This window comes from Pseudorca crassidens, chromosome 7 (assembly GCF_039906515.1).
Source record: "Pseudorca crassidens isolate mPseCra1 chromosome 7, mPseCra1.hap1, whole genome shotgun sequence".
Taxonomy (NCBI): Eukaryota; Metazoa; Chordata; class Mammalia; order Artiodactyla; family Delphinidae; genus Pseudorca; species Pseudorca crassidens.
Window position 1 is genome coordinate 85,730,595 of NC_090302.1, and position 25,924 is coordinate 85,756,518.

A 25,924-nucleotide genomic window follows, 5' to 3' on the forward strand; every position below is an offset into this window, starting at 1 on the left:
GAAAAGGCAATGATGGACTGTCTTAATTTAAACAAGTAACAAAAATGACCAACCAAACAACAACAACAAAAAACCATGAATCACCAAACATCAACAGAAGATAACAAATCAAAATGACCTATAACCAAAAGCCTGGAGTGTTGAAAAGAATCTAAAAAGTGAGAGCCAAGAGAACTGAGTACTCAGAGCTGGGCTGCCAACTAGCTATGTGACTTCAGATAAGTCATTTTACATCTCTGGAGCTTAATTTCCTCGTGTGTAAAATGAGAAAATTCCGTGAGAGGACCTCCAAATGTTTTCCATACATGAAATCCTACACTCACAAGGGACTTCCAGATGAAAAGTACTATCTTTGCCTGTACAAACAGCTTGCTTATTTTGCACCCAAAACACCTCTGTTAAAGGAGAGGTGACTTTCTGACTCAAAGCCACTTTCAGTCCAGTCCATTTTGACCATACACAAAATCTATCCAAGTCAAAGCAGCATTCTCCTTGAACTTGCCATATATGTTTATTATGATTGGTGAGTCACAGTTTTGGTGACTGTGCCATGAAGAAGAATGATAATAAAGAAGGGGTGTGTGTGAGAATGTGTGTGTGTGTGTGTGTGTGTGTATAGGGGTGAGAGAGAGTTGTGGTTGACACTTCCTGTTTTAGTAGTCTGCTCTTGGTTTTTGTGTAACAAGAAAGCAAGAGGGTTTCTTACCTACAATGGAAATTGTAACTTAGGTTTAATGAGAACATGGAGCCATAAAAAAGATCGGGTGCAGGAAGGAGTACAGACGGAAAGGAATTAGAGGAGGCCTGAAGACTTTGTAACTCTGGGGAGTTTATAAAAGAATCTGACCCACTGAGCTGTCACATCTGTGGTCCCCTGGCTTCCAGTGACCAGATCAGTGTGGGAAAACATCCCATCAAGCCACACCCACAGCAACAGGGGGCTCATCACCTCCTACCCGAGTCTGTTGAAGCAGCCCTCTCCCCAGTTGTTGATCTGTGATAATCAAGTCTCTGAAAATGGGTGATTTTTATGGAAAGTGGTGAAACTTGAAACATTTTTTTAAACTAAAAATAACCCCCTTTCACTCCGACCGCAAAAAGACATGCATATAGTAAACTGAAAATAAAGAAAATATATCGTTTGAATCTATTCCCTACAAGTTTTATAGATGGCTTTAAAGATGGCTCCTCCCAAAAAGACAAGCAAACATGTTAGTTTAGTTGATGTCTTAGTCGATTTGGGCTGCTACAACAAAATACTGCAGAGCGAATGGTTTATAAACAAGAGAAAATTATTTCTCACAGTTCCGGAGGCTAGAAGTTGGAAATCAGGATGCCAGCATGGTTAGGTCCTGGTTAAGGCCCTCTTTTGTGTTGCAGACTGCCGACTTCTGGCTGCGGCCTCACATGGTGGAAGGGGCTAGGAAGCTCGGTCTGGCCTCTTATAAAGGCATTAATCTCATTCATGAGGGTTGTGCCCTTATGACCTAAGCACCTCCCAAAGACCCCACCTCCTAATACCATCACTTTGGGCATTAAGATTTCCCATATGAATTTGGACGGACACATTCAGACCATAGCAGCATAGTGTATCTTATCCTCATTTGACTATTCCGCATACACACAAGAAGCTGAAGTAATTGTAACTCTGACAGGTTCTTCCTCAATTTAGAAGTTCTTTCAACGCAACAAGCCACGGGCCTGCCTGTGACCCCCATCTTACCCTGTTTTCTTTCTGATTTTCAGTGGCCTCCTCCCATTCCCACAACTCCTGTGCAGTTAGTCTGGGCTCTCCAGGGGGGCCTTCCATGCGGGTGGGTATCCCAGGGCATGTAGAACGAGCCCTGGTGAAAGAGAGTTTTCCTTTTCATGTTGGAAGAAATTGTTCAGTTGGGAAATAATGAAGTTATAAACATCAGAATTGCAGGCTGGCGCCTAAACATCTATCCCATAAGCATTTTAGCAACATGGCCGAGGTGTAAGGCTGTGCATGTTGAATAAACACAGCTGCATTTCTTTCGGTGATTACATACCCAGATAACTGCAGAGCATGTTTATAAATGCACGTAGATTTTCCTCCCCTCTTGGGACACAGGGGCGGCGGGAGGGAGGGGTGGGGAATGTGTGTGTGGTAGGAGTCACCACGTAGAGAGTATGATTTTCAGGAGGGTTTAACTCCGTGAAGACCTTATGTCGACCAGTTCTCCACTTTCTGTCGGATGCCCAAAATTCCACCACTAGACCTTTATCCAGGGATTAAAGCTTTCATCCCTGTTAAAATGTAGTTACTTAACTTTAGATTGTTTTAGACATTTGCACCATGACGTGTGACATGCATAAGAATATCAGATTGTGAAAGCTGAAAAAGCCATCGGTTATGAAGTCACTGGCACTCTGTTTGAGTGTGTTGAGGAGGGAGGAGTGAAGCTGCAGCTGAGAAAGAAGAAAAGGCCAAGAAGGGAGTAGACTGGGAACATGAAGGGAATCTACATTTTCAAGAAATTTTGCCTAGGATTGTTTTCCTATTTCTGAAAACATTCCAATAAGAAAGTGATTCAGTCATATCAGACAAGGGTATATTTATGGGTGTGGCTTTTAGACAGATGAATGGATCTATACTTTCAGCGTTATAGCTCTAGAGACCAAGTGGAAAGCTAGAAAGAAAACATATAGACTTTGGCAGAAAGGATGCCCCAGCCATATAAAGAGGGGAGAGAAAGAGACTTGTGGGGACAGTGGGAGGATTGGAGGTGAGAGCTTCCTGGGATCTGGCCAGGCATCTAATCCCCTTGGTGGGAAACTTCAGGCGCCAATGCAAAATGAGCCTTCAAGAGGATGACAGGGGATCAGGACAAAACTCTAGAACAAAATATCTAGAACTAGGCTGTTTAGAGGGGGAAATAATAGAGAACTGGGGAGGAAATGATGGTGATAACATGCTTTTTTAAATCCAGTCAATGGAAGGATTCCCTCCCCACCTCCCTATTTGTGTACGATACCCAGACTCAGATCTGCCTGCAGCCTCAGTAACTTACTACTTCATAACATCATCGTTTCTAAATTTCTGAGATAGATCTAATTTCAGACACTCAGTCCCATTGTTGGACACTATACTGTTTGGGGTTAGGAAATTGAGGTCTCTGTGTCCGTACAAGTGTCCTTTGCCATATGGTGTGTAAAGCCCTTTCTATGCAAATTAAACAGGTAGGAACTCTCCTTCTCCCTTGTCCCTTCCTGTGACCTGCTTGGTACCCTTAGTTTCTTCTCTTGTTTAATAGCTTCATGATGCATCTTCTCCCTTGAGGCAGAAACCTGAGAAAATTCTGTTATCTATTGCTGCATAACAAACTACCTCAAAACTAAACAGCTTAAAAGAACAAAACTTAAACAGAGTTTCTGAGAGTCAGAAATCCAGGAGCAGCTTAACTGGGTTGTTCTGGCCCAGGATCTCTTACAGTGTAGCAGTCAGCTGTCTGCCGGGGCCACAGACATCTCAAGGCTTGGCTGGAGCTGGAAGATCCTCTTCCAAACTCACATGCAAGGTTGTTGACAGGCCTCAGATCCTCACTGACTGTGGGCTAGAGGCCTTCGTTCCTACTACGTGGGCTCCTCCATAGACTGCCTGAGTGTCCTCATGACATGGCCCCCCCTGCCCTGTCCTGAGGAAGTGAGGAGACACAGAGGAAAACCCCTAAAACAAAAGTCACAGATTTTTAAATAATCTGATCTCACAAGTGACATCACTTCTGCCATAGCCATCGGTCACACAGGCCAACCTGATACAATGTGGGAGGGGGCTACACAGGGGTGTGAATACCAGGGACAGGGGTCATTGGGGTCCATCTTGAAAGTTGGTTACCTCAGAGAGGCCTCTGTTCCTTTTCCTGCAGCAAATCATTATGTCCTTCTGATTCTTCCTCTGCAGTGTTTCTCACATATGACCTCATCTCAAATCTGATTGTTTCTTCTGGAAAGAGGTAGGGAGGCTGATGGAGGAAGCCTTGGAGACCACATACCTAAGGGCACAGGTGGAATGCATAATAATATACCAGCAAGACCTCCAACCCAAGCTTATCGGGAGAAGGAGAGCAAACATCTGGGCAAGCCAGTCTTTTGGGGGAGGATTTGCTCCCTGTGCAGGGAAGGGAAGACCTGTAGCACCAGAGTCACCCGAGGGAAATGAGGTGCTGCGTGCAAAGGCAAGAGAGCACAGATACTTTCAGACTTGGCCTAAATACCCTAGGACTTAGGACCATAATATGGGGTCAGCTTCCCCTGTGCACAAGGCAGAGAAAGTCTTAGGCGATCTCTAGGCAAGGGCCTCCCACTTCCTGTGAGCATCACAAATAGGTTTATCTCCACAAGTCTGCTTAGATTGGAAGTGGATTCCTAAAGCTCATGAGCTGAGCAAAATTGTGGGATCCATTCTGCTTCAGTGAGAAAGAAAGCCTTGATTCTCAATGGCTGCCATGGTCAGAGGAAGAGGAGTTATACCTGCCATTTGGCCAGTGGCAATATACTCCCTTTCCACTGACCATACGTTTCCTCTTGGGATCCTTCCCTAAGATGGGGCTTTTGGGGAAAAACAGGTAGAATTTTCAGAACTTGAGCTGCTAAAGCATTCCCCCCCCCACCCCAGGCAACCACAACCAGCAGCCCCGCCTAGGAGGAGGTGGCTTTAGGCAACTTTGTCATTAGGTTCTCAAACAACCTGAAGTTGGGCAGTTAACTAAGGCTAAGTCAATTAACCAGGGATCCAAGGGAACCAGGGTGGGAGCTCAGCACTCACTGAAATCGATGGGGGATTCTGGGCCTTCCATGAAAATTTGCCTTTGTTCTTGTATCTATGTTTCTGGGACATCATCATAGGTTTATGGACCAGAACAGACAATAGAAGTCACATACCTGCCCCCCATCCCCATTTTGCATATGACTCAGAGAGGTCAAGGGACTTTTCCATAGCCATTTAATGAGTTGGTAACCCAGCCAGGACTAAAGTCTTCTGAATTTCTAATCTTCTTTCTCTGCCTCATGTCAATTCTATGAGTTATCACAGCATATACACTTCTAGGAGGTAGACTGCCTGTTTGCTCTAAGGTCCATTTTCTGCTCTTATTATGATCTCTGAATGACAAGGAACCTCATTTCTCAGGCTGCCTCGTCTTCTGGCTTCCTGTCAGGTTTGGCCAGTGCGGGGCATTGATGGAACATTTGAGAGTTGGCGAGAAACAAGGTATTTCCTCCCCTCTTTCTGCTTCTTTTGGCATCTCCATCAATGACTGAGTCTCCCTGGTCCCAGCACCCATTGGACATTCCCCACTGTGACTCTGGCTTCTGTCAAATGACCCTGTAACACCCAGTAACAGTACCTCCTCCAACCTGCAGAGTCACAGCTCCTTACCACTGTGGCTAATCTCTGAGTTGCCTCACTCTCCCCTGTTTGGCTTCTCAGCACTTCTATTACTTGTATGACCAATTCCCTATATTAAATTACCTCTGTTTATTAAGTCCTAGACTGGTTTCTTTTTTCCTTCCTGGACCCTGACTGATGGAGTGGGGCCATCATTCTGTGTGTTCTTGCTTATTGTAAGAACACAATAAATGTTCAGTCATAACAATGTTAACTAAAAAGGAAAACCAGTTTATGCGAGAGAGGTAGTGCTCTGCTCTATTATTTACTCTATAAATCAAGCTGATTAAAACTATATCATATTTGCCATAACTCCTGAAAAGCAAAAAGTAGAAACATTTTCCTAAGACATCTTCCTGAGGGTCAGTCTGTACCTTCTCCTCTGTGGTGTTAAAAGAATAGATTTCTTTGATCTCATAGATTTTTTTTTCCATTTCTGTCTGTGACTTAATCATGGAAGGGATTGTTCTTGGTATGTGTGGGTTTGTGTTTTTTAACTGTAGCAGAATGAGCCCTAATGTGATGCCGTTGGTTTCCTACACTTGCTTTGGTAACAGCTCTGCACTTGGCCTTCCCGTCACAAGCCTGGTTGTTGTGACCTGCAGTCCTGTTGATATGCCAACCCCTGTTCTTGGCCTCCACACAAGGATTCCCACAAGGGTTCCATTTTGAGGTGGTGGTTTCCAAGATTGGGGGTATCTGTCCGCCAGCACTGGATTTGAGACCACCGGCTTGTTTGTTCTAAGTATTAATATCTCAGTGATCGCTAAACATATTTTCTTTTCCAGAATATTTTCCACAATTTTTTAAGAATGTCTCTAAAACTTTTTTCTTTCGAAGGCCTAAGGGCCTAAAGGGAGGGGCAAGGTTAATGTAAACTTTAACTTGGCAGACTAGTATTTAAAACTTTATCCAAAAAAATATTTTTCCCCTTAAAAAACAAACACACAAACAAACAAAAAACTCTCTTTACATGTTTAAGTAATTCATTTGGGAGAAATTACCACTCAGCTATTCACACAGCCCTTGGTAGTTTCAGTTCAAGATGCTCTGAAACCAGCCAGCTACAAAGTCTGAGATATTTTCTCTTTGAAAGCTCAACTTAACCTTCGCTACCATGGTGGTGAGAAAAGTGACAACTCATTTTAAAGATTCTCCCCCTTTGTTTCTTTGTCTTTCTTCTGCAGGCCATGTGTTTATACTATGGGATCGCCCATAAACAACAGGGCCCTTTTTCCATGCCAGGAGCCACCCGTTGCCATGTCAACATGGCAGGCTACGGTTCGAGCAGCTGCATCTTTTGTTGTTTTAATGAGTGGGGAAAATTCTGCCAAGCCAACACAGCTTCGGGAAGGTACTGTACATGTGTTCTGTGCTTCTTTATGTATTGCACACATGCTGGACCCAGCAACCCAACACACAGTGTTTTTCTCCACTTTAAAAGAGCTCCTTTATGAGCTGGGTTGGACTGAACATACTATAAAACATCCTGTCAGAGAAAACAGCCCGGGATGGGGAGAGGCACTTGGAAGCCTAGGCATGGCATGTGGGGTTCTTCATGCCAGAGTTATCAATTCCTAGATTATTAAGGCAGCTGCTTTCAGCTGATGGTTTGTGGGCCATAAGTGGGTGCTCTTGGTTGAAGACTTTCTGGGCAGGCAAGTGTGCCATGGAAACACCATTATAGTAGAGTTATCTGTGGTTTGGTCATGGAGCCTGTACAGGGTTATTCATTATTCTGAGCGACAGTGCTCCTGTGGGCTGGCCCACTGGAGTCATCCTAGTATTGCATCTGTTCTATACACTATTTGGCCATGAAGTTTTGTTTTTTTTTTTTAATTAATTTTATTTTTGGCTGTGTTGGGTCCTCGTTGCTGTGCGCGGGCTTTCTTTTAGTTGCAGTGCGCAGGGACCACTCTTCGTTGCAGTGTGCAGGCTTCTCATTGCGGTGGCTTCTCTTGTTGCAGAGCATGGGCTCTAGGCACAACGGCTTCAGTAGCTGTGGAGCACGGGCTCAGTAGTGGTGGCAAGCAGGCTCTAGAGTGCATGCTTCAGTAGTTGTGGCCCCCTGGCTTAGTTGCTCCACGGCATGTGGGATCTTCCCGGACCAGGGATCAAACCCGTGTCCCCTGCACTGACAGGCGGATTCCTAACCACTGCGCCACCAGGGAAGCCCTGGCCATGAAGTTTTGAACCAAAGGTGTATAAGAAAGATGGAAGGCAAGTGCTAATGCATCATCAAGGTTTTGTCTGCGAATTTCTTGCTTATTGCAATAATTAACACTTTCAGTTGAGATCCTGGGCATGTTGATGCCAGGTAAAATTTCTGTAATTGTAATATTTCTTTATTTAAAATATGGTTTCTCCTTGGACTCTCAACCACTGTGCCACCGGGAGAGCCCCAAGTTGATAATTTTAATGTCTGCATAATATTTTATTGTATGAATGTATCAGATTTTACTTAACATTTCCACATTATTAGACATTTTTATTGTTTCCAAAGTTTTTTCTTATTATAAATAAAGTTGCATTAAATTCCTGGGGAGACAGTTTGTATAAAATTAGAATTATTGAGTCAAAAGTTTTGAACCTGTTTAAGGCTGGGTACATATCTCAAGTTGTTTTTCAGAAAGGTTGTACCAATTTACATATCCATCAGTAGTTTATGAAGGTCTTCTTTCCCTTGGAGTTTCAGCCATCTGATAGGCAAGAGAAGGCCTCTCTTTAATTTGGATTACTACAATTATCAATGAGGTTTCATACATCCTTATATGTTTCTTAACCGTTTTCATTTCCTGTTTGTTAATTTCCTTTGCTCATTTTTATATCGAGGTGTTAGTGAGGTTTCAAAAAGTTTGTTTTGTCTTCTAATTTGATTGGATCTTTAAAAAATAAAGATACTGGAACTTCCAGGTTAGTGAACACGTGGAGATGTGGGGAGAATTGTGTACCTGGAGAGGGCATGGAAGTTCCGTGCTCTTTCTCACGTACCTTGCCCCGTGCATCTCTTCCATCTGGCTGTTCCTGAGTTGAGTGTCCACTCGTCATCAAACCCAGCAGAAAAGTATGCAGGTCTGTTTCTTCGGGCCTTCATTTCCTGTGGAGGCTCCCGTGTCACATAAGACTTACGTTACATAAATCTGTAAGCTATTCTCCTGTTTAAAAAATGTACAAAATAGGGCTCCCCTGGTGGCGCAGTGGTTGAGAGTCTGCCTGCCGATGCAGGGTACCCGGGTTCGTGCCCCGGTCCGGGAAGATCCCACATGCCGCGGAGCGGCTGGGCCCGTGAGCCATGGCTGTTGAGCCTGCGCGTCCGGAGCCTGTGCTCTGCAGTGGGAGAGGCCACAACGGTGAGAGGCCCACATACCGCAAAAAAAAAAAAAAAAATATATATATATATATAAAATAAAGATATTAATCTCTTATATTTGTGAAAAGTATTTTTCTCAGTTTTTAGTATACCTTTTAATTTTATATAATATTTCTAATCTATAGGAGATTTTAAATTTTATGTAATAAAATATGTTAGGTTTCTCTTGGGAAGTCTTTCTTTGCTCTACGATTCACCTGTTTTGTTCTAATATTTTTATTTAATTTTTATTTATTTATTTATTTTTGTAATTTCACTCTTTAATCTGTTTGTAGTTTATTCTGGTCAGGGTTGTGAAATGAGGACTAAACATTTTTGTCTTCGAATAGGAAACCAGTTATCCAAGATCATTTATTGAATCTTTTCTGATTTGTGATGCCTTCTTCATAAAAAAACTAGATTTACACATGTGATAAAGTCTTCAATGAATGTTTATTTGATTCTGAAAGTCAAAACAAAACAAATCATACATTTTAAAATTTCATTTCTAAAAATAAGCCACATTTACATGGTTCATTTACAAATGAGCAAAGGACAAAAAAATTTACAATGTCTCCTTTTTACTCCTAATTCCCAGCTACCCAGTAACCCTTCCCCAAGGCAACCAAGGTCACCAGTTTCCTTTGTATAGTATATTTTTTCCTCTTTTGTTGCACAAATCATAACATGCTATACACTTTTTTGTATTGTGCTTCCCTCTTTAGAATAAGTTTATCTTATAGATAATTTCGTATCTGACCATGAAGAGCTTCCTCAATATTTTTATGACTATAGAGTATTCCATAAATGGATGTTTCACAATTTAGTTAACCAATAGCTCTTGACTTTATTCTATATCAAATAAAGAATTTAATGGGCATTTACTTCTGTCAACTTCCCTCACCCACATTCTCCAGTTTTAATAAATACAGTTTGGGATTTGTGACTCATACTATCTCTATATTTTGTTTTTGTATTATATCTTATTTTCTAGGAATTATAATCGTTGTTTTACATTTTCATCCAGTTTCAAATTATATTTTTGTATTTGCAATAAGTATTTAGACTTTCTTTACTCTTGATCTCTTAAGTCTGAGTCATCTCCTAGTCAGCTGGGAAATGGCTTTACTACTTTTTTTTTCTTCCTAGAAGGATGGGTATGTGGTATATTTTCTTAGTCCTCCCATTTTTAGGTGAGCTTTTTGTTGTGTTTACTTATGAACATTCCTTGGCTAGGTATTAAATTCTTACTTCTTTTCCCTCTTAAACGACTATAAATGTTTTCATTACCATATCTTACTTAGTATTTCAGAGGAGAAATCTGATATCATTTTAAAAAATTCTTTGAAAGTAGCCTGATTATTCTGCCTAGGCTCATAGAATTTAAAAAAATTATTTATGTAATTCAAAACTTTCTAGAATGGAGCTGGTTGTGGGTACCTTGGTTTTTAATCAACTTAATTACAGTATAATTTATGTATAATGAAACGCACACAGTTCATCTTGTTCAATGGTGTTCGACAAAAAAATGCATCTAAGTAATTAATCAGCACCCCTGTGAAGATGTAGAACATTTCTATTACCCTAGAAATTCCCTTGTGCCTTTGCCATCCCTCCTTAAGTGAGTCTTCCCTAACCCCACTCCAGTCAACCACTGATCTGATTTCCATATCTATAGATTAGTTTTACCTCTCCTAAACATTCATGTAAATGGCATCATTCGTGTGTACTCTTTTGTGTCTGGCTTCTTTTGCTCAGCGTGAGACATACCCATATTGTTATGGATGTCAATAGTTTATTCTTTTTTAAAAAGTTGATGAATAGTGATCCATTATGTGAGTAAACTAGTTTGTTTATCCACTCATCTGTTGATGGACATTTGAATTTTCAGGGGGCATTACAAAAAATATTCTGTGAACATTCATGTGTAAGCCTTTTTGTGGACAAAGGTTTTAATTTCACTTGGGTAAATACCTAAGAGTGGAATTGCTGGCTCAGAGAAGTTAACTTTGTATCTGGCAAACTATTTCCAAAGTGATTCAATCATTTTATATTCCACCAGCAGTGTATGAGAGTCCAGTAGCTTTGCATCCTTGGAAACATGTGATGTTGTCAGTCCTTTTAATTTTAGCCCTCCAACTGGGGTGAAATACTATCTTGTGGTTTTAATTTGCATTTCTCTGATAACTAATGAAGGTGAGCAACTTTCATGCCCTTATTGTACGTTCTTATGTCTGCCTTTGAAAAGTGTCTCTTCAAGTCATTTGCCATTTATTTAATATGGTTTTTTTGGTTGTTTTTTTGTTAGACTGTAAGAATACTTTACATACTCTAGATGCTAGCCTTTTGCCAGATATGTGTCACAGATACATTCTCCCCGACTGTATGGCTTGCCTTTTCATTTTTTATTTACACTTTATACCACTGAGTTTCCATGGAGACATTTTATTCTTTAGTAATTCCATTATAGATTGTTATTGTAACAACCCTTGCAATTCTTCCTTATCTTTTTTGTTACTTTGTTGTCTTTTGATCTCAATCTGTTACACTGTTTCAGCCTGTTGTCCTCTCATGGCTTTTTACCATTTTTTCACAGAAGTTATATCTTCTTGTATCATAATGGGAGTGCCAGTTTTCTAAACTTGTTTTGGTTTCTGTAGTAAATTTATTTCCGAGGCTTGTTCTTCCTCTGAGTCCTTAGAACAATGTTTTCTTTTACCTTTATCCTGCAGTATTTTTTCCTGTCATGCTCATGGCTTTCCTCTCTGGTGTTTCAACAGACAGGATAAAGTCTGAGGATTTCCCTTAGCTCCATTCACTGTCCACTTGTGTGCTGCCTGAAATCCCCTCTCTGTTCAACAGATGAAGGGTTACTGAGGCACACAGCTCCTCTATCCAGGTTTTGGTGTCTCATGAATTGTCTGGTGAGCTTCTCTGGGACCCACACAGCATCTTTTTTACCCTCCCTGCTTGTTTCCCTGACACGCTGAATTGATTGAGTAAATGAAACACTGCAGTCTCAAGCAGGCACTGATAGCTGGACTCCTCCAGCCTCCATTTCTGGTTTACTTCTGATGATAACTACGCTTCCCAAGATGCGATGTGGCACTCCCTACCCCCACCTCACCAAGCCGACATACTTTCTCATTCATGGTTTGGTCCTGCAGTTCAGATGTCAAAGCTTGTGTTTGGCAGTGTTGCTCAAACTTGAGCATTACTTTTCTTGTCAGAGGGAAAAAACCCTCATGATTCACCAGGGATGACTGAAGTTATTTGTATTAGAATGATATCTTTAAAACTATAAATGTATGCTTATTTACAAAAACAGGCGGTAGACTGGATTTGGCCAGGGGGCTGGATTCCAGATATAAATAAATCCTGCCAAACAATTTTGTATTCCTATACTCTTACACATCTAAAACACCAAAAAAAGTTTAAATTAAATGCAGACCAAACCATTAAATCAATGAAATTCAAATGGACAACTTCAGTTTATTATAAAAGATTATTATTTTCCTGAAATGAAGCTGCCCCTTACAATATGAATGTGGTGCTGACAGCTCCATGAAGGTTCTCTTGAGGTCGTTGTGCCTGTTCTACCCTGAGCCACATGATGATCTTATTCTCCACCACTTTTCTTCCATATGCTGTAAAGCTTTTGCTTACAAATCATGCCGTGATGTCATTTAGCCTTTACTCACCAAAAGCATCATTCTTATGTTCTTTTCTCATAATCTCTCAATAATTAAAGCAGTGCTACATGTCCCTGTGCAATCATATACACTGCTGCAGATGTGAACTCTGAAATTGTCTGTCAGGACTCATTTGTATCTGGATAATCCAGCGCTTTGGCCAAATCCAGTCTACTGCCTGTTTTTGTAGATAAAGTTTTATCGAAATACAACCATTGTCTATGGCTGATTTGGTGCTGCAATGGCAGAGTTAAACAGTTGCAACAAAGACTGCATAGCCTACAAAGGCTAAAATATTTACTAACTAACCCTTTACAGAAAAAAAGTCTTCTGATCCTTTCAACATCTGTCTGTTTACCTATCTATTTGAAGATTACCATCAAAAATTAAAACAAGAATTGACTTTAACATTTGCATGGAAAATGTTCATACCTCCAACAATGTGTCTGTGGATTTTTTTCTCCGAATTTCCAATTCAGGGCATAGTTATAATAAAGTAGATAATAATTGGGATTTGCTTATATACAACTTTATATGATACCATAGAGCAGACTTTACCAATTCAAACTGAGAGAGGAGAGAGCTACACCAGCAGAAAGAACTTTATGCTAATACTGCACGCCTCCTGCAGCCCACAGCTGGGGTTTATCAGAATACAGTCAGGCAAGAGTATTAACAGCGCTCTTTGCCAGGCCCAAAATGGCTGTTCTGAGGATGGAGTAATATCTCCAAATGTGTCTGCACTCCTTAGAGAAAAAGGGTATGTGGATACAAGATGCTACTACTTCCTTTCCAAGTCATGTTTTCTAGACTGGTAGATTGGTCTCATAGGACCTCCGCTCTGTTGTGCACAGTGCCCTTTAAAACGAAGAGCTATCATTGAAAACATGAGCAGCAAAACCCAACCCGCAAGTCACGGTTTCCATCACAGTGACACGTCAACCTGATTAGTACATTTGCCAGGCACCAGCTGATTTCCCGAAAGAAGAAAAGCACCTGGGAGCAGCATAATGTAATGAGGCAGATAATAGCGACAGAAATGATAACAACCCTTGGGCAGGGGATGGAAATCAGACGATGGACCTCCGAGTTCTCACTACATGAGGGAAATCATTCCTCCTGGCTACTTTTTTTTTTTTACGCGGGCCTCTCACTGTCGTGGCCTCTCCTGTTGCGGAGCACAGGCTCCGGACGCGCAGGCTCAGCGGCCATGGCTCACGGGCCCAGCCGCTCCGCGGCACGTGGGATCCTCCCGGACCAGGGCACGAACCCGCGTCCCCTGCATCGGCAGGCGGACTCTCAACCACTGCGCCACCAGGGAAGACCCCTCCTGCCTGTTTTTAAGAAGAAGGCTAATGGTTTAGACGGTAGTGTGATGACCATCATAAGCATCTTAGTAGCTGAGAAATCACTATCCTTTTTCTCAATAAGGCTTAGTCAAGGCCATAGATTTAGATTGACTTATTTAGCTCCTTTATTATATAACTTCCCCAGCATCATGTCATTTGGGCAGACCGAAATGTTAGCCTGTGTGTTATTGTCAGCCTATATTCCCTGCCAAAATGTAGCTAAACTCTTAAGCACAGAGACCCAATGTCCAGTACAGTGTTTTGTATATAACAGGTGCTCAATACCTATTTGTTGAATAAATGTGTTCTCTGTAATCAGACAGAAGTAATAGGTTCATGGAAGAAGCATTTAAAATCACTACTGATAGTAACAGAAGTGATTTCAGGGTCATTCCTTTAGTTTTGCTTCTGATTAGAGTTTATGCCTTTTCTCCAGTCTCAGTATATTTTGAAAGGAAAAAATTGGTGTAGTACATGCTTATTTCCCCCAATTTGGTAATTTTGTGGTTGTTGTTTAATTTTGTTTTATTTTCACAGAGTCTAATTTAGTGTCTACTTCCTAGAAAATTAAAACATTCCACTTATGTTTTTCATGGGAAGCCTCAAGTAAATGAACAAGACTGACTAATTTAAGCTCCTTCCAAATATAGGAGAAAAAGCATATGAACAAGTGAAAGGTGTTAAAAACTATTTGTGCCTTTGCTTAGGATCTGATTTCATTTTTCTATGCAAAAGTAGGAGACTGTAGACATTACCTCATCCTGAGCAAAATGCTACTCTCTGGCCTGCCCAACTGACCAGCTCCCTGACGTTCTCTCTCTTGATTTCGTGTGGGAAATTCCAGGGAAAAGCCAAGATTTCAGGGTTCGGACCCTCCTGTGTGCAATTGAAAGCCAACTTTTCTTTCCTCTTGATGGCTCAAAATGAGCAATACTACTATTTAGACTGCTTCCACAGTATGAGACCAGGAATTACGTATAAGGAAATGGTAAATTAAAAGACATTAGGAATGGTTATGATTAAGTGTTTTCACAAAGAGAGAATGCAAAGTAGAGAGAGCTCCTTGTTTCTTGAACTGAGGAAACTTTATACTGGGCTAGTATACATACATGTGTTTCAAGGGGTAGGAGTACAGAGTGAATGCATCTTTTCTCTTTAGAAAGCTACTGTTGATTGAAGACTGTGTTCTGCTCTGTTACATCCCTCATAAGGTCTCACATAATGCCGTGCACTTTCTAAATCTTTGTCAGTTCATTCTTTTGTTTGTGATTTGCTTTTTGTCTAGTTCTTGCTTGCCCTCCTAGAGTTGCACTTACCTTATTTGGCAAACGGGGAAGTCATCGTGCTTTCTTTTGGGTAGTGATGATTCCGGCAGGCGTGTGTATACGCATTCTTGTTGCTATGGATTTTTTTTTTTTGGCTGTGTTGGGTCTTCGCTGCTGTGTATGGGCTTTCTCTAGTTGCGGCGAGCGGGGGCTACTCTTCGTTGCAGTGCGCGGGCTTCTCATTGCGGTGGCTTCTTATTGCGGAGTACGTGCGGGCTCTAGGCGTGCAGGCTTCAGTAGTTGCGGCATGCGGGCTCAGTAGTTGTGACTCACGGGCTCTAGAGCACAGGCTCAGTAGTTGTGGTGCACGGGCTTAGTTGCTCCATGGCATGTGGGATCTTCCCGGACCAGGGCTTGAACCTGTGTCCCCTGCATTGGCAGGTGGATTCTCAACCACTGAGCCACCAGGGAAGGCCCCTGGATTTTTGTTTTAGGCTTGACATTCATGAATTTTCTCAAGTGAGTAAAGTACTAAAGCACATTTGTGACCATCTGGCACAGAATGATTTGGTGTCCAGTTTGCTGATCCACTTTGTATTTAAGTTTAAGGGGAACTAGGTTATCCACAGCGTAGGGCAGAGTGCAGGTGAGACTTGGCATAACAAGCCTGGTGAAATGTATTCCTTTAGGTATTCCATCAGCCACGAGGGAAAACCTCAAAACCTGTGGAGGTGCTTGTGTTCTGGGTTCAGTAGGTGGCACTCTTCTACCTGGTTCACGAGAATGATCTTGAAGGCCATTCCCTCCTGGGTCTCCTGTGCCATAAGCAGTACCATGTTGCCAGGAAGGGAAACCTGAAGCCTTGCCAGGTGGCATCAGTGCCTGGGAAGTGGTGGCATGATCTGGCACATGGCCCCGGTCAGGCAGTGCTGGTGCATACCAGCCCAGGGCGTCTTACTGTCGTCTCCTTTGTTGTGGTGCCAGTTCTTGCCCTTGAGCAACAGCGGAAAAGGACTAACAAAAGGCAGACATGCCATGGGTATTCACGAGGGTGGTACTAGCTCATAAAACCAGAACGTGTAGACTCAGCATCCAAAAAGTAGTGAAACAAAAAAGCTGGGGTTTGCTGAAAGCCCCAAGCACTAGAGAAAGAAGCCAAAAGAGGAACAGCAACCCAAACTGGGAGCTTTGCCTATCTTGTTATGTATCTATTATATTTATTATAATAAATATATAAAAATATATAATAAAAACATTATATATAGTGTGTCTATATACACTTATAAATTCATATCCCTATATATACATGCTCTTATATATATACCATCAAGCATTTTAAGTTTGTAGTACAAAGATGTTCCAAAATAATGAAATAGCTTGACATATGGACTAGTTTGGGCAGGAAGTTCTGAAATTAAGAATAGTGGCTAGAGAAAGAAACAAGCTTGAGGTAGGAAAGAAGCAGGCACTACAGAAGAATTGAGTAAAGAAATATATGTAAATAAAAGCACGTATCATTTTGGTGTTTCCATTTGCTTCATGCTGTTTGTCTAACCTACGGTAGAAGAGTTTAAAAGATAAAGTGGATGCTTTAACTAGGGAGAATTTAAGTGCCTGTTTTAATTTTCAGTGAAACAATAACTCTTTAAAAACAAGAAATTTTGTGAGATGCTTAACTTTGCAAAGATAAGTCTTCTGCTTTTGCCTCTGTGGAAGCAGAGTGTTTTTGTGTGTTGTGGCTGTGCCTTTAGTGTGAGTTGAGTGAGTATGTCCAAGACTCCCCTAAGAATAGTACGATGACGTTCCATAAATTTTGTATTTAATTTACTATTAGCAGGCACGATCGATGTGTAGAAATAACTACGGTATCTTGATTTTTTTCCCTTAATTTTTTTTTCTTTTTGTAGGAACGATTTCCTCAAATAATTAGCAAAGTTTTTCACAGGTTTAGCATAAAAAGTTCTCTCTCTTCCCATGAACGGAATACTCCATCATGTTCTTCCTTTTTTCCTCTCCACTTTTCCTCCCCTGAAAGATAGAATCTTCAAGACAATTCATAAGACAGTTTTTTAGAATAGTATATGAAGAAAATAATTAAGGTAATTGTTTTAACACTCTCTAGTCATAAGGATTTTCAAAACTTACAATTTGAAAAATTACCCTTCTCAAATTCTTATCGTACTTGCAAAACACACAGTCATCTTTAAGGAAAATTTCAGTCCTGTTTTTTTTTTTTTTTTTTTGCAGTACGCGGGCCTCTCACTGTTGTGGCCTCTCCCGTTGCGGGGCACAGGCTCCGGACGCGCAGGCTCAGCGGCCACGGCTCACGGGCCCAGCCGCTCCGCGGCATGTGGGATCCTCCCGGACTGGGGCATGAACCCGTGTCCCCTGCATCGGCAGGCGGACTCTCAACCACTGCGCCACCAGGGAAGCCCTTCAGTCCTGTTTTGAAGACGAAAATGTCTATTTGGATCTTGTAGCGGCTGCTAGCACAATTATAAGAACAATATTTGTTATATCTGTCTTACTAGTGAGACTATTGAAGTGTAAGAATTTTCTCTCCTAAACACGTTCCAATGAGAGGAGGTGGCATAGAGGCTTTCAGGACCTTTATGAGGAGGCCCAGAAGGGAGGCGAACTGGTGGCTGCTCAAGCCTGCACAGTTAGGGAGCGCCTCTTCCTCTGGGCCCCTTCCTACCGCCCCTCTCCCCGTGCATCTTGCTAATGAATCCTGGCCTGGCCTGGCCGTGAAATCATGTGCAGAGGAAAAACTCTGGGTTAATTCAAGCACAGGATGTTCTCTTTGCTTTGCAGCTGGTGTAGCAAGGGGGTCTAGGGCAAGTGGATTAAATCAAAAAGGAAAATGAAGGCATTCACTGTCTATTTCATCGAGGATGGCTCATTTAAAGTAAACACCATTTAAATAGTCTCCAAATGGCCCATTCTATATGAAGTCATACAGGATGCCCCCTTTGGGCTGTCATTCTCCTTTAAATGGATCGCTTTGTGTGCACAGTGTTTTAATGCCATTCAACCTTAAACCCCATATGTGGGCCTCATCGGGCCACAGGCTTCAGTGCACATGTGGCAGCCATACCTTCGACATTCTTAGTCTCTGCCTCCAGAAAGTCAGCCCAAGCAACAGGGGGAGGCAGCTGTAAAGATGACAGCAGTTAACATTTCTTCACCACTTACTATGTGCCAATTACTATACCTAGAGATTTCTATCAATATATATGTTATCTAACTTAATCCTCACATAATGCTGTGAGGTAGAGACTGTGATTATTCCCTTGTTATAGATGAGGAATCTGATGCATGGAGAGATTAAGCAATGTGCCCAGACTGGTAAGCGTGGATCAGGGAATTGAACTCTTGCAATCAGATTCCAGAGCTGGAACTCAGTCAGTGGATATATTCAAGAGAAATAAACTCTTGTCAATTCTCCTCGCAAGGTCGACTTATCCCAAACAATAGATAATCCAGAAATTATTTCTCTTTGTCTTTGGAATGCACGCTCTGCTTTCTGGGGGCAGTATTCCCACCTTGTTACTTGCATTTTTTTGCAGTCTGGTTTGAGGTGAGGTCAGCTATTTCCTGAGCAGCTACCTCCCTGTAGCAGTGGGCTTTCTTCATACAAGATTGGACTCAGTGGAATAATCCGTGAACAGACAACCGAAAAGAGACTTTGCTACCAAATGAGGATACTAGACAGGTCCTCATAGTAATCAACTAGCAAGAGCCTCCCCAGAGCCCTGGAAGCATTCAGTTGTCGCAGCACTGGCTCCAGATTTACCCAGGGTCAGGCAAGAAGCCCACTGGACTGGACCTTTGAGAAGCTTCTGAGAAGAGTCCAGCTAGGGTCTTTGGGAAGTGGGTTCCTGGCCAGTTCTTATGTGGCCCAGCCTAGTGATGATCTGCCCCTCTTTGACTTGCTTGGTAGCCTGGAAAACTCTTTTACTTTAAAAGCCTGAAGTATGAAACAGTTTCTTCCATATGAGCTCCACTAAGTAGAGAAATCTAAAAAAATAGAAAGTCTTGAGGGCTGTATAGGAGAAAATCATTTTGAACATTTAGAATATGGGTTTGGGGGATGTTTTCAATACATTTCCCCCTCAAATCCTTTTCTTTCTATTATTTAACTTCCTGAGAAGACTGAGGAGACAGCATGGCAGTTCTAAAATACTTTTGCTGGACTTGACTCAGGTTCTGTTATCACTTTTGCTATCTCACTCCCAAACTCTAGGTCATTTTAAGGTTTCTGACTTTTTTTAATTGCTAATCTCATTCCAGTCCCCTGCCACACCCCTCTGTGGCTTTCAGTGCCCTCCCCACATCACCTTGAGGGTACAGACATTCTGATAAAGGTGCTGGGACATGATGTGATTGGGCACTCTGTGTGGATTCTCCATGGCCATGTGCAGGCATCTAACAGATACCTCTTATTCCATTAGCAGTGTTCTTTCTTGAAAGTAGTTTCAATTCCTGCTATTTCCACAAATTTCATCTTGTCCCTGTGCTAGATGGATGGTACAAGAACTAGAGGGGCAGCAAAAAAACAGCTCAAAAGTTCAAAGCAGAACGTAGGGAGAAAGCCTATTGTGCATAGTGTTTCATTCTTTTTCCCCCCTAAGCTTTATTGAGATATAATTGACATGTAACATGTAAGTTTAAGATGTTCAATGTGATGATTTGATATATGTATATATTGCAAAATGACCTCAATAAGAATCTCTCTCTCTATGTATCTCTCTCTCTCTCTCTCTCTCTCTATATATATATATATGTGTGTGTGTGTGTGTGTGTGTGTGTGTGTGCATGTGTGGTGAGGACCTTCAAGATCTACTCTCTTAGCAACTTTCAAATGTACAATATTGTTAACTGTAGTCACCATGCTGTACATTACATCCTCAGAACTGATTCATCTCATAACTGGAGGTTAGTACTCTTTGAACGCGTTCACCCATTTCCTCCCCAACTGCCCTCTACCTACCACCCTCGGCAGCCACCAATCTACTTTCTCTATGATTGGTTTTTTTTTTTCTGTTAGATTCCACATGTAAGTGAGGTCATACAGTATTTGTCTTTTTCGGTCTGATTTATTTCACTTAGCATAATGCCGTCAAGGTACATCCATGTTGTTGCAAATGGCAGGATTTTCTTCTTTTTTTATGAATGAATAATATTCCTCTGTGAGTGCATGTGTGTATCACATTTTCTCTATCCATTCCTCTGTCATTTGGGGCTTAGGTTGTTTCCATGTCTTGGCTATTATGAATAATTCTGCAATGAACATGGGGTGCGTCTATCTTTGAGATAAGTGATTTCATTTCCTTCAGGTATATACCCAGAAGTAGACTTTATTCTACAGATTCCCTTTGAACCTGTGTTGGATCATCTGTCTTCCTCTTACTTGGTTTACTACCTCCTTTTGAAGCTTTTTTTTTTTTTTTTTTTTTTTGCGGTACGCGTGCCTCTCACTGCTGTGGCCTCTCCCGTTGCGGAGCACAGGCTCCGGACGCGCAGGCTCAGCGGCCACGGCTCACGGGCCCAGCCGCTCCACGGCATGTGGGATCTTCCCGGACCGGGGCACGAACCCGTGTCCCCTGCATCGGCAGGCGGACTCCCAACCACTGCGCCACCAGGGAAGCCCTGAAGCATATTTTACATACTCTAGTAGCTTCCAGAGAATAGAATGTGTGGGAGGTGAATTGTTTTTGAAACGTTACGTGTCTGAAAATGTCCTTAATGTATGTGAATTTTGTTTTCTCTCTCTTTTTGGAAGCTTGTAGGATCTTGTCTTTATCCTCAGGGTTCTAAATTTCATAATGGTGCATCATGATGTGGCTGGATTTGTATCCAGTGTCCTGGGTATTGTGTGCCCTTTCAATCTGAAAACTCATGGTCCCTTAACTTTGGGGAAATTTTCTCTAATTTCTTAGCTGACGATTTTCTCCCTTCTATTTCCTCTGTTGTCTTTTTTCTGGAGCTTCTATTACTTGGATACTGGACCTTCTGAACTGCTCTTCTATTTTTCCCTCATGTTTTTGTCTTTTTTTTCTTTCTAGGGAGATTTCCTCAGCTTTATATCCCATCTTACTCCTTTTAATTTTTTTCTTTCCTTCTATCCTTAATTCTCTTTACTTTCAAGTCCTCTTTTTAAATCTTATACTGTTTTTGTTTCAGCACTGCAATAAATTCTCTGAACTTTCAGTGTGTATCTGTCTGGTGTTTTTTGAAGTTTTCTTCTTCTTGCATGGTCACTGTCCTCCAAGTTGCTTGTTTCTCTTTGTTTGGGTCTCTCAGTTTTGCATTAGGGGCTTTCTAAAGATGCCTGAATGTCCTTGATTTCTCTGTAGGTGTTTGAGGGTAGGGGACTAAAATGCTGATTGGAGCACTGAGTGAACACATAAGGCTTCTCATCTGTAAGTTTCATCATAGGCTGATCTTAGGGAACCTCCAATGTCAATATCCTTCTCTTGGGTTGGTCAGATTTTTTCATTTTCCTGCCTGGAGGTAAAAACCTGGTTGTCAGCATTTTGGGAACCAAATAAGGGGAAATAGCTGATGGTCTCAGTATCTGATATGCATATGTTCATCTAATCCCATTCAGTTTGCCTTCAACTATGCCATTCTCCCCCTAGAGGCCCTCTCTTTTATTCTCTAGAAAATAAACCTCCAGTTATTTGCTGGTGTGTGTGTGTGTGGGGATGGGCAGATAGTCCAGGTGTGGGGAGTAGGGGAAGCCATCCAGGGATCTGAGCCCTTCTTAGTCATCCAGCCTGTCCTGCTTAGTTTAGTACTTCTTCTACTCCCAGCCTTTTGGGGGCATCTGGGGGATAAAATGAGGTGAATCTTGTCTTTCCCACAGCTAACTTAGGATTCAGGGCTGCCATGTCATTCGCCACTCTTCCCACCTGCACTGTGGCTTCCAATATTTTGCGGTAATTGTCTCCTATACTTTCTCCTTGTTCCTTTTGGTTTAAGCCTTTAAAAAAATCCCTTTACTGTCCTTTAATTGGGTTTTGGGAGAAAGCAATTTAGGTCCTTTACCCATTTTTTAACTAGGATTATATGTTTTCTTGCTATTGAGTTGTATGAGTTCCTTATATATTTTGGATATTAACTCCTTATCAGATAAGTGTGTTCAATCTTCCATTTTTTCCTGAAATCCTCACTATTGCTGCTTATTTACTGAACCCCCAAGAGTCTGAAGTTTTAAAAGGAAGGTTCAGTGACCCATGTTAAACACTCCAAGATATGTTTCAGAGAAAGAATGACCAGACCACAGCCCTTTGACCAAGAGAGTCTTGTTATTTAAAATTTCTCTTTTAAACCTAGGATATTCAAAACATTTAGTTCTTTACCCATGCCTTCTTTTCTCTTCTTCTATCTCCACCTCCCCCCACCCAACTTGTGCCAGCTCTCACTGTGTTGTTCAGTCCAAACTGAAGTTCTTCATGGAGCTGCTACAGGGAGACATCAGGTTGCGAGTGAGGTAGTTATAGGAAAGTAGAAACATTAGGGAGGTGGGTGCAGTGCAGCATGCCACGTCAGATCCATGTCAGGTTTTTATCAAGACTGCTGGGATTGTCTCTGCCTTCTTCTTACTGGCGTGGGATCACAGCAGCCATTTTCTTTAAAGCTGTGGTTTTCCTTCAAGCCCAGAAGAAGCTACGCACGTCATCAGGTTGTCTCCAGCATCACTGGATTTGGTTGTCTCTTTAAAGAGGAGCATCCCTTCAGCTTCTTAGTCAGCTGTGGAGGAAGTGATCTCAAGAGTGGCCATTCTGATTCTAGAACCAGGATCAAACTTACAAGCAAGTTTGAGAGAATGGCTGCCTCTGTAATGGGTTTCCAGCAGCATGCCTTTCTACATTTCTTCTTCAAGTATCTCCTCTAATAACTTCCAAACGTGATACCATATCATATTTATTCAAACTTGATATCATGTTTATTTTGTCATTGTTTCCTATTTAAAATTTTGTTTTTTATCAGAGAAGTTCTGTCATGTATTTCTTTGGATCTAAGTTGGTAGAGTTTCAGAGGGTAATAAATAATGACCCCACTAACCTTCCGAAGTTCAGAATTAGTTGAGAGACAAAAATCCAAGCATATGGAGAGCAAAATCTAACCTATTACTGATTTTTACTGGTAAAACACTTTAAAAAATGTCATTAGAGGTCTGCTGGTCAATATAGGCATGGTAATATTTCTACCCCGAATTTGACATCTTATTCACTCATTGACCAAATTGGATGAGCACAGGCCACTCTATAAGTGTTTAACCCTCAAAAACTTAAAACAAGAAAGAAAAGAATAGCTCCTCAAAGGGAGTCAGTAAGGGGTGGAAAGAGAGGCTAGGGGTGTTACTCTAGTGGAAGTTCCCCCCATGGGAACATGAAGAGTGGAGAACTGTGTTCTATAATGTGAGGTGATACCAAATCCCTGAAGACACACCATTAATTTATAGCAGATGCTCAGAAAAAATAATATATTAAATCAGGTTGCGTGATACATTGAGATTTATTTCAGTAACATTAAAATCATTTTCCCATCTTAGAAGAAAGGAAGCATAGTGTTGTAAGTTTAGTCATTTGTTCCTTTGGTTAAAAAACCTTCTTTATGGTTTGGACTAAAGGGAGGGTATACCTTTGGCTGTGGTAGGGAGCCCCAGCTACGAATTCCAGCCCTGTTACAAACTAGCTGGGAGTCCTTGGCGCCCCTGAACCTCTGTAGACCTGCTTTTCATCTGCTTAATGAGGAATTGGGACCGCCCCAATACATTAACAGATAAAAAGGGTGAGGGATAAGACTGAACTTCCATAGATAAGTAGTTTCAGGGTTGGGACTAAAATCCAGATACTTTCCTTCCCTAGTCTCATTGTTTTTTACTGTATGCATTTTAGATTGACTTGAACTGAATTTAGACAAAGTAGTTTGGCAGCACAGAAGCGATCATTCATTTGTTCATTCACTCACTCATTCATTCATTCAACACAGCATCTTCTTTTTTATGCCAAGTACCGTGCTAGGCAATACAGATGAGCCATATCCTTGACTCCATAGCAGCATACAACCTCTGTCCTTACACATTTGCAGCTATTAGTGGCCACCTTGACCACCCTTCATTTATAGCCTCACTTGAAGGGCTTCAAACTGATCCCTGGAAGAGATCCAGATCTCCTTGGCTGTCTTGAATCCATCATCCCTGTTTTGCTTTCCCTGAGACCTAGAATAACGCCCCCACGGTTGACATGACCCACCTCCAAGAATTAGCTCATCCCAGCTTAGCACACAAGCTCTTCAAGTGACTAAAGAGAAAAATTACAGAGTAAGGTCTAGGACCATACATTGGCCTCATTATGTGTTCCTCTCTCTGTTTATAGGATGCTCAAGTTGGCATTACTACGTAACCATGCCAATGCCAGCCTCCACCTTCACAATTGCAGTAGGATCCTGGACAGAAACGAAGCCAGAGATCTGCTCATCAGATGATCTGGCAACAGAGAAATCCTTCTCACCTTTCGAGGCTGACTTCAGGTTTGTACTTGGGAACTTGATGAAAAACAAACACTTGAGGGAGCAGTATGATGCATTTATTCCAAGCGCTGGGAATGTGAGTCATTCCTGCTGAGAAATTAAACCAAAATATGATTAATCAAAGCAGGAAAAGCCCTGCTGGGAGAGAAAGAGAGTTGAGAGGCAGAAATGTGGGCATATTGTTTATGCAGAAAGAAAGAGAAAAGAAATATATATGAAATCCTCTGTGTAGTCAGGTGAAATATCTTTATGTGTTTCATTAAGTCAACAGAATCTTCAGATTCAATACTTTCCTTCTACACCTTTTAACTTTGGTTTTCAGTACTTGTTCGAAAACACAACTTAATAGAAAGAAGTTGCTCGTCTGATGGATTACCTTGTAGGCCACTCTGCTGTTTTGGTTCCGAGACTGCCATTAGCAGTGCGTTTGTAGGGGCAGCCCTACAAACGTGGGGGGGAGTCAGCCTCCTTAGGAGCACAGGACATGAGGAAGCTGTCAGACGGCCATTGGGTTATAAGAATCCTGCCGGGTCAGGGCTCTGTTAACTTCAACAACAATGTCTTCTTTTTCAGGGTCGATCAGAGAAAATAAAAAAATTTTTTTTAAATTAGTATAGGCCTTAGGATATTTACTTGCAGCCTCCCAAGGCATTCACCTATTTCTAGTTTTCAGAGCCAATAGGGAGGAGAATGCACATATGAGGCACAGAAGTGTGCTCACTGTGCGCTGTTGCATCATGCTTTATCCCTAGGACTTTGACAGCCACCTAGGTTTAATCTTTTTTCCTGTTTACAGAAAGTCACTAAGTCAGTACCTTTTGGTGGAGAGTAATGATACAGATGCTTAGTTCATCCTTGAAAACCAACTAAGATACGCTCTTAGTGCAAATTCCTTTTGTTTTATTTTGCTACGTTGCTTTCATTCTTACCACAGTGACAACAGTGGTTGGTATCCTTAGGAGATAAAGCCATTGAGGCCTCTCTTAACGTAGGCACGACTTATTGCCCGCATTTACTTTTTGGAGGAAGGGAAGTAATTTCTACTTGCTACTCAGTAACTTGCCTATTTTGGACTGTCAGCCCTGAGCTATATAGAGGATCCTAGACTGCTTATTGGCTTTTACTTATGCACTCTTGAGGGAAGAAGAGAATTGTGGACAGAAGTGACATGCTGCTTTCACATGGGAACATTTAATTGCACGTGCAACCCTCCGATACTCTCTTCGCTTGTTACTGAGATCACAGAATAGGCCTCGCTTTGCAGTTGCAGGCAGCCTAGACTTCTGAGTGGGGAGGACAGGTGCCCTGGAGAGTCA

At 41.7% G+C, this 25,924-nt stretch overlaps 1 protein-coding gene across 9 annotated transcripts in view; it reads left to right on the forward strand.

Moving 5' to 3' along the window:
- The window catches only part of AOPEP (aminopeptidase O (putative)), a 361,551-nt gene that overhangs the window by 62,297 nt on the left and 273,330 nt on the right, over positions 1 to 25,924 (forward strand). For all 9 annotated transcript variants that reach the window (XR_010945107.1, XR_010945108.1, XM_067744804.1 and 6 more), the window contains 2 exons: positions 6,598 to 6,764; positions 24,455 to 24,608. Coding sequence is in view for 7 of the 9 variants with exons in the window: in XM_067744804.1 (XP_067600905.1) it covers positions 6,598 to 6,764; positions 24,455 to 24,608 (321 nt within the window). In the remaining 2 variants the exon portion in view is untranslated. The remainder of the gene's footprint in view (positions 1 to 6,597; positions 6,765 to 24,454; positions 24,609 to 25,924) is intronic.